Source organism: Pogona vitticeps, chromosome 14 (assembly GCF_051106095.1).
Source record: "Pogona vitticeps strain Pit_001003342236 chromosome 14, PviZW2.1, whole genome shotgun sequence".
Classification (NCBI taxonomy): domain Eukaryota; kingdom Metazoa; phylum Chordata; class Lepidosauria; order Squamata; family Agamidae; genus Pogona; species Pogona vitticeps.
Genome location: NC_135796.1, coordinates 5,606,240 through 5,615,258, shown reverse-complemented (window position 1 = coordinate 5,615,258; position 9,019 = coordinate 5,606,240). Strand labels below are relative to the sequence as shown.

Below are 9,019 nucleotides of genomic sequence, written 5' to 3'. Positions count from 1 at the left end.
AATGGAATACAACTTGATTCCTGTCTCCTTGTAAAACCAGACTCATCAACCAGCCTGATCGGAGACAATCTCTCATGTCATTGTTTCTTGTTATATTTCTAGTTCTTCCCTAAAGGGGGGAAAAAACTGAAACACTCGCTTTGATATTTGCCTAAATATTTTGTTTTATGGCAAATATATACATAATTTTTGAATAACACATTTGCTAGTGTCCTTTTGCCCAACATTTTCCTGCTGAACTGCTTTAGGGCCACAGTCATCCCAGTCTCCTCCACGCTTCGGTGACACCACACCCAGCACACTTCACACACCAATATAAAAATGCTGAAGATTGCTACTTCCATCTGGACCATCAGCAGAGGTTCCATCATCGTTATTATCTTAGAACTTCAGAACTAGAAGATCATCGAGTCCAAGGAGACCCAGTGGGAAATAGGAATCCCACCCTCTGCAGCCAGATATGCCTAAACCATTCAGCAGGCAAAGAGAATTCAGGCAGAGATGGAATCAAAAACACCCACAGCTTCCCCAGACAACATTGGACCCTTTGCTGACATTTCATTAGCACCTTACTTTTGTATAGTTTATTTCCAGGGAGGCCTCGATTTACCAGCGTTTGCTGCTCTCGTCATCCTGACTGACAATGACCCAGACAAACCCTTGGTAGAGTGTTCAGATGGAGACCCCCTGGAGGATGCTGGAAAAAGCTGTTCCTTGGGCTTGCTTGTTCTCGGCTTCCCAGCAGATGACGGAAGCCGATCCGAGGCACCATCTAGCCTGGTAAGGGACTGAGACCGCAGCCTCCTTGAGACGTCCTGGTTGACTCCGTCAGAGCAGCTCTTGGGTTGTTTCCGAAAAGCATGTTCTCCGTACCGCGCTCCGGATCCTTCCTGTCCCTGTGAGCGAGGCGTATCCCGATGAACGGCTCTCAGCGGCGCCTCCTTTGGGTGAGAGGAAAGGACCGGAGGGTCTCTGGGGGCAGAAGGCGGAGTCCAAAGCAAAGGGCGGAGCTTGGCCACCTCGCACCTGGCCGTCCAGGAAGCTGCCCATTCTTGTCCCCCTGGTTTGGGTCCAAAGAGGGTCTCATCACAATAGGACGGGGTGTGGTTTTTCAGTCTTGATTAAGAAACAAAAGGGAGGAAGAGAGTAAGTGGCTTTCGGACCAAAATAAATCAGAGTAGGTATGATCTGCTCTGATAAGAACTTTTCAAAACATGTAATACACAAGCAAGACAGTACACACAAGGTAGAAATGCACAACATAGAGATTAATACAGTGGTGCCTCGCTTGACGAGGATAATCCGTTCCAGTGAAATCGCTGTAGAACGAAATCCTCGTCAAGCAAAATAAAAAAGCCCTTTGAAACGCATTGAAAACCACTTAATGCGTTCCAATGGACTAAATACCTCAGCATCCAGCAAAGATCCTCCGTAGGGCGGCCATTTTCCGATGCCTATGCAGCGAAAAATCCATCCTAAAGCACAGCGGGGAGCCATTTTACACAGCGGGTGGCCATTTTGAAACCCGACGATCAGCTGTTTTGATCGTCGTAATGTGAAGAATTGGTTCCCGAAGCAGGGAACCGATCGTCAGGAAGCGAATTTTGCCCATTAAAATCGTTTTGCGATCACTAAAACCTCTTCATCAAGCGGATTCGTCATTTAACGAGGTAATCATTAAGCAAGGCACCACTGTATAAGAACATTTGCATGGCTTATCAGATAAGTTGGACTGCACAGGGAAGGTTTGAATAAACAGGGATTTTTAAAACATGTATCTAAAGCTAAACACTGAAGAAACATGTCAAATCTCTGAGGAAAGGCCACTCCACAACACTCACCGCTGCAAAAGGGCCTCAGAACACCAGAGAGGACAGCGCAGAGATGGGCCGCTTGCCTTGCATGAGACAAGAAAATACACATTGACTTTCCTCCCGGTGTTCTTTCAACCCCATTAGTCCTCCTCTCTCAGCCCTCTTTTCCCTTTGCCCCTTGCCACCGTCCTCCTTCTTTCGCCCCTTCCATGCTGGGACATGTTCAGCCACTCTTAGCTTCACCCCTTTTCTGCCTTTCTCTCTTTCCCTCTGTTCTTTCTCCTCCCCGTTAACTCTCTTTGGCTTTCTTTTCCATTGTTCCTTCTCTCCCTCCAGGAGGGTTCTCCCTGTGCTTTCGATCCCCAAGCTTTTTCGAACCGAGGACTGGTTTAGCATGCCCGGGGGGAGGGATCCATGCATGGGTAGGCGGGGGCACCGATGTGTTGTTGGGTGGAGCCACACGTGAATGTGTGGGTGGGTAGGCGGCGCATCCGTGCGTGCATGTGTCCGTGCGTGAGCAGAGCGTGTGTGCATCCATGTATGGGGGTGCATGCATGCGCGGGGGGCATGTGTATGGGGGGAGATCTGTCCCTGCAGACCGGGGGTCAGAGACCCCAGCTGTAGGGTAAAACGGCAGGCACGCCACCTAATGGCTGAAGTTTGTATTGGTGACCAAGGACCAATTTTAATGAAGTTGTTGTAAGTTTTTTTCCTTTTCAGGAGATTGGGTGATTACTGTAGTCAGGGTATTTTTTGTTGTGGCTGTATTGTTGTGATGGGGGGGGGGGTCTGTCACTGCAATCGATGGATGTCGTTAGCTGCTCTTTTGTGTGTAGTGATCACCAGTTCTTGTGGCTGGGTAGCGTTCTCTGACCTTTTTGCAGGCTGTTTATTTCAGTGGTGGGAGCCAGGCTTTGTTGAACGAAAAGCTGATCCCACAGCTACAAATACCTAAATATCCCACTCACTACACCAGAACACAGAGTTCTGACTCCTGTCCTCTGAAGATGCCGGCCACAGAGACTGGCGGAACGTTAGGAAGAAAAACCTCCGGAACACGGCCAAACAGCCCCCAAAAAACCCTACAACAACCACTGGATCTCGGCAATAAAAGCCTTCGAGAATGCAATTTTAATGAAGTTAAATGCATTTTAAAAACAAAAAGGCTCACCCTCAGAGTTCACTAAGTAGCTATTCCACATTTCAAGGGTCTGTATCTCATGGAGCTACACTGAAGATGGGAGTGTGTGTTTGTATGGGTTCACACACTACTTATTCTTAATAGAAAATAATAAATAGTGACTGTATGGACTTGATGCATAAAGGCAAATAATTTATTTAGTGAAATTTGCAGCTAGCTCCACTGTGAAGGTTTGAGTCAAGTATATATTCAAACACTACCTTAAGTGAAGTGTGGCTCCTGGGACACAGCCTCTTCAGCAGACCAGATCACAAACACAATCACTCAGTGGGGGGGAGTTAGTTTTTATTTGGGGGTGGGTGGGATGGGGGCCATCAAGCCAATTCTGACTTAGGGTGATCTTTTACAGGGTTTACTAGCTAGAGCAGACCAGGGCAAAGTGCGGCCCGAGGGCCACATACGGCCCGCGAGACGCTCCTGTCCGGCCCGCGGACAGTTTTGAACATCACAACCATTTATAGCTTTTTGTCTAAAGTTGATCAGTTGCTTATCTTTAACATTACGCAAAAAAAACTCTTTAGTATCTGTGAAGATTAACAAGTTTAAAATAAAAACAATCATAACATCACTGTTTCATTTTATTTTTAAGTAAAGTTGGTTCGCCCCCCCCCGAACAAAGTTCAGATTTTTCATGTGGCCCCCCCTATAGAAATTAACTGCCCACGCCTGAGCTAGAGAGTGCTCAGAAGTTGTTTACCATTCCCTTCCTCTAGGGGGCACCCTGGGACTGTGCAGCTTGCCCAAGGCCACCCAGGCTGGCTCTTCTCTCATTTTACTATACTGTACTATTGCTATTTAATGGTTGATTGTATTGTTCTTGTGGGTTTTCAGATTGCAGTCTCATAAACTACTTTGGGAGCTTTGGGGTTCATTTCTTTTTACATTTATTTCCTGTTTTGTCTCCAGCAAGCTAAAATAACACTCCCCACTTAACACTCACAGTAACCCCGTGAAACAGATTAGACTGAGAGCAAGAGACATAGAGAGACAGGCTGGCCCATGTTCATACAAATCATAGAATCCTAGAACAATGGAGTGGAAGGGACCTTTGAGGCCATCCAGTCCAACCCCCTCCTCAAGGCAGAAATTCAGATCAAAGCAGATCTGACAGAGGGTGGCCCAATTTTCTCTTGAATGCCTTGAAAGAAAGAGTTTCTTGGCCGGATGTGGACGAAATCTATCAGGTGCCAGTCCACTAATAAAACTACAGTGGTGCCTCACTTAACGACGCTAATTTGTTCCAGTTAAATCGCTGTAGAGTGAAAACATAGTAAAGCGAAAATAAAAATCCCATTGGAACGCATTGAAAACCCGTTTAATGCGTTCCAATGGGCTAAAAACTCTCCGTACAGCGAAGATCCTCCATACGGCAGCCATTTTCGGTGCCTGTATAGCAAGGAATCCGTCCCTAAGCACAGCAGGGAGCCATTTTGAGCACCCGGCAGCCATTTTGAAAACCTGACGATCAGCTGTTTGGATCGTCGTAATGCAAAGAATCGGTTCCCGAAACAGGGATCTGATCTTCGCAAAGCAAAAAAACCCCATCTAAAACAACATTTTGCGATCATAAAAAATCGTTGTGAAGCAGATTCGTCGTAATGCGGGGTAATTGTTAAGCGGGGCACGACTGTACTGCACCACAGGGGAACAGCGGTACAGAAATGCCTTAATTAATAAAGGAAGCCACCTCTCTTAGCCAGACAATCTCCCTACTGTTGGCAAATGAGCTTTCCCCCACCCACACTCCCGTACCTGTATTTGTTTCTCTTTCGTGGAGTGGTAGCCAGTGAAGAGGTTTTTGAAGAGTTGCTCTCTGGGCTCCAAAGCAAGGGTTTCGGAGCCCTGGCTTTATTATCCACCCACGGTGGATCGAACTCGGTTCCGACGGTCCGGTGCCCAGCCGGGCTGCCGAAGAGCGACTCATCCACGTAGGAGGCTTTGGCTTTGGTCCGGGACCCTCTTCCCTTCCGCGGTGGCTGGGGAGTCTCGCTTCCTGACCCTGCCGAGGTCTTCATGGATCCGACCGAGGCACGCCGCGACAGAAAGGGCCATCCACCTCGGCAGGCAAACGATGAGTCGTGATCGTGATCTGCACAAACAAGTGTCAAGCTGACGCAGCAGCAGGGGTCCAGAAAAGGGGTCCAGGTGGGGCTGTGGGGTGGGAGAGGTCAAACATCTCCCTGCACGATCAGGCTAGGATGGATTGAGTCCCCATTGCCCAGAAAGAGCAATCAAATCCGTTGGAGCAACTCGGGGTCAATCCAAACGGTTGTAGCAACTAACAATTTAACCCCAACCAAAGGGATCACACAAGAGCATAAGAAAAAAAAAGAAATGAATGAAAGATGAATGTTTCATTCAAAAAAGAAAAAGAAACAAAAGATCAAGAATACCACATTACTCCGGCATTCTTCTCAGAGTAACTAAAGTTGCCATAAATTCCACACTTATTTACACTGGAGTAAGTCCCACTCTGAACAACATGGGAATGAATGTACTTCTATGTAGATATTAATACAGTGGTGCCTCGCTAGACAGTTACCCCGCATGACAGTTTTTTCGCTAGACATTGACTTTTTGCGATCGCTATAGCGATTCGCAAAACAGTGATTCCTATGGGGGAATTTCGCTGGACAATGTTTGGTCCCTGCTTCGCAAACCGATTTTCGCTAGAAGACAATTTTGACAGCTCCCTCCGCGCTCGTAAAACAGGTGTTTTCGGGACCTGAGCTTCGCAAGACAGCGATTTAAACAGCTGATCGGTGGTTCGCAAAGCGGCTTTCCTATGGCCGATCTTTGCTAGACAACGACGATTCTTCCCCATTGGAACGCATTAAACAGGTTTCAATGCATTCCAGTGGGGAAATGCTTTTCGCTAGGCGATGATTTTGCTAAACAGCGATTTCAGTGGAATGGATTATCATCGTCTAGCGAGGCACCACTGTACTGTAAGAGGATTCCTAATGAAGGGCTGTGTTAGCTACTAACGTACCACGCTTGTATCACCCAAAGCTGTGTCACACGTCTGGGGACTCGGATGCTGTTCGGGTCTACGGCTTCTCACTTGCCTATGGCCATCCTTATGAGCATACCAGAACACATAGCACCTGGGTGATTGACAAAATTAAAGAAAAGGCAAGAAGGAAATCTTTGTAGCCTGTCTGAAGAGGTAGATTTGGACCTATGAAAATTAACAAGGAAATAAATCTTTGAATAGCAAAAATGAAATCTGAACAGCAAAGAAAGATAAGGGGGAGAATCACTCATTTAAAATGCTGTGTCACGAGACAGTTTCATGGATACCATGAACAAGAGAGACAAATAAATGGGTTGTAGAGCTAATCGAGTCTGAACTGGAAACTAAAATGACTCAACCGAGGCTATTTTACTTGAAGAATATCATGAAAAAACAAGGCGCACCAGAAAAGGCAGTAAGGCTATCGTGTTTCCCGGAAAATAAGACTGGGTCTTATACTGAATGAATGAATACTTTATTAGGGTCAAAGACCAGTAAAACCAAGTCAATATATCTTATATTAAGGGGGGGTCTTATATTAATTTTTGCTCCAAAAATGCATTAGGGCTTATTTTCAGGGGATGTTTTATTATTATTTTTTCATGTACAACAATCTAAATTTATTCAAATACATGCAGTCCTGTCATCTTCTTCTGGTTGCTGCACAATAGCGGAGGGCGGAATTTCACTTAAGTGGAGCTTATTTTTGGGGTAGGGCTTATATTACGAGCATCCGGAAAAATCACATTAGGGCTTATTTTCAGGTTAGGTCTTATTTTCTGGGAAACAGGGTAGACGCTGAAGGCAGTAGGTAAAGAGGAAGGCTGGACGTGAGAACCCCTGACATAATAAAGGAAACCACAGCCTTGAGCAGGCAAGACTAGATCAAGCTGCCAGCAGGAAGCACTTTTGGAGGGCTTTTAATGCACCGGGTTGGCCTAAATTGGAAGCAATTTCCCACTATATAATAACAGCAATGGGAAGTGTCGCCCAGGAGTGCCTGTCCTGCAAGATGGATCACTTTACCACCAAAAATTAATTAATTAATTGTAATTAATTTTTTTAAAATGCGGGTGCAATTAATTCACTGCAGCAAAAGGCTGCATTCTCGCACAGTAACGTGCTACTTGGGAAGCCTCAGAGGCATCTTTTGCTTCTTGGGCAAGCTGCAGACCAGCGGCTTTCCACGGGCGCGATCCTCCCCCCCGTGCTTGCTCGTGAGTAAGCCTCACTCCACGCCCGGAGTAAAGCCTTCAAGGGAGGAAAAAGCCAGAGATCTGCCGCCCTACGACTTAACACCGCCGAGGGGGACCGACCGCCCCGTGGCCACGACCACCACCCCCACCACCCCGGCGCCTTGCTCGCAAGGAGACCTTGCCAGGAGCGTGTGCGCGGGACCCTCCCGAGCAAACCACCAGATGCAACCACCCGGTACACAACCTCCCGTTGCTTAGCGCAAGAAGCCACACCAGGTTCCTACAAACCCAGGAGAATCAATGCAGCTTTGCAAAGGTGTTGCACGCTCACCAGATCCTATGGGCCTCCTCTAGTGCAACAGGGGTTTGGCCCTTGGTTGCCTTTGGCTGCCAGGGAAACGCGCGCAACCCCGCCTGATCGCGAGGGATCGCGCCTCTGACAGCCGCCAGGAGGGCCTGATCCTGGCCCCCACGTCATCCCACCTCCCCGGACAGCCCGGACAGGGTCCTCCCCCCGCCTCCCCCCTTCTTACTGGGCCGCCGCCGCCGCCGCCGCCGCCGCCGTTCCCACTCGGGTCCGCTCGCCTCCCCCTTCGCCTCCCCGCGCAGCCAAAGCGGGGGTGGAGAATGGAGAGCCCCCCCACACACACACACCGCCTTCTCTTCCGGTTCCCATTTGACACACCTCCAGCACACAATTTGCAAAAAAAAGTCTTAACCCCACCACTCGATGTGTTGTTTAAGCCATAGTATAAGTATATAATTATTTCTCAAGTCTTTTCATTAGAATACAACCAGGAAATGTGCATGCACTATTTAAAAACTAGGGAGGTGGGGGGGAGGATCAGAAAAAAAAAGCAGTTTCTATAAGCTAAAGTGGCAAGTATTTATTGTGACCTGCCTTGACCCTTGAGCAGTAGCAGGCCACCTGGCTCTCCTAAAGCTAAATATTGTCATTGCTGACGCCTGTCTTGGTCCAACTCTGTCACGTCCAAATGCCCACAGTGAAATACTGTAGGTCAATTGCACCAGGTTTGTGCAGGGAAATCGCCCCAGAGGGAGACCCCAGCTGCGATACAAGGAGATCTGCAAGCAGGATCTGAAGGCCTTAGGAATAGACCTCAACAGATGGGAAACCCTGACATCTGAGCGTTCAGCCTGGAGGCAGGCGGCGCATCATGGCCTCTTCCAATTTGAAGAGACCCTTGTCCAGCAGGCCGAGGCAAAGAGGCCGTCCTAAAACCAGCAAAATCAGGGAGCTGGATGGGGGTCACATTGGATTTGTCTTCAGTGTGGAAAGGACGGTCACTCTAGAATTGGCCTCCTCAGCCACACTAGACGCTCTTCCAAGTCCTCCATACAGAGCACGTTACCGTCATCTCTCGAGACTGAAGGATGCCTAATCTAACGGTGCAAGACAAAGGGAAATCAACAAACAGGATCCTCAAGGTGTGGGATATTCAAGCTGCTACTGTATAAAGAAATCTGAAGCATCTGGAGAGGTCAAGGACAGAAAAAGGACTGGAAAGTCTCAAAATCTGATGAAAAGTTTCTCAGAGTTTCCCCTTGGAGAGACTGGAAGGAAGTCCGGCAAGGATGTGGCTCAGCATCTGGGCAGCATCTGTCCTGCAATCCGTGAGCCTAGAAGGGAGCTATGATGGGAGGGTGATTTGGAAAGGACCCCATGTAAAAACCACATCCAACCTCAAGTATCTGTTCTTGATTTCATGGATCCGACTTTTACCCAGACCTGGCCCAGGTTTTGCACCTGGAACTCTCCGCGAATGGAAAT

At 47.9% G+C, this 9,019-nt stretch overlaps 1 protein-coding gene across 5 annotated transcripts; it reads right to left on the bottom strand.

Annotated features, from left to right (window-relative positions):
- Nucleotides 1-139: 139 nt before the first annotated feature.
- RITA1 (RBPJ interacting and tubulin associated 1) lies at nt 140-7,708 on the bottom strand. 5 transcript variants are annotated; one of them, XM_020807075.3, is made up of 4 exons: nt 7,559-7,708; nt 6,008-6,122; nt 4,768-5,104; nt 140-1,116 (listed from the first exon to the last, which is right to left on the bottom strand). In XM_020807075.3, the coding sequence occupies exons 3-4, from the start codon at nt 5,028-5,030 to the stop codon at nt 585-587; spliced, it is 795 nt and encodes a 264-aa protein (XP_020662734.3). In that variant the 5' UTR covers nt 5,031-5,104; nt 6,008-6,122; nt 7,559-7,708; the 3' UTR covers nt 140-584. The 5 variants fall into 5 exon arrangements, with proteins under 5 accessions (XP_020662734.3, XP_078237756.1, XP_078237755.1 ...); XM_078381630.1 differs by having other exon boundaries at nt 4,768-6,122; XM_078381629.1 differs by having other exon boundaries at nt 4,768-6,196; nt 7,559-7,703.
- Nucleotides 7,709-9,019: the final 1,311 nt, after the last annotated feature.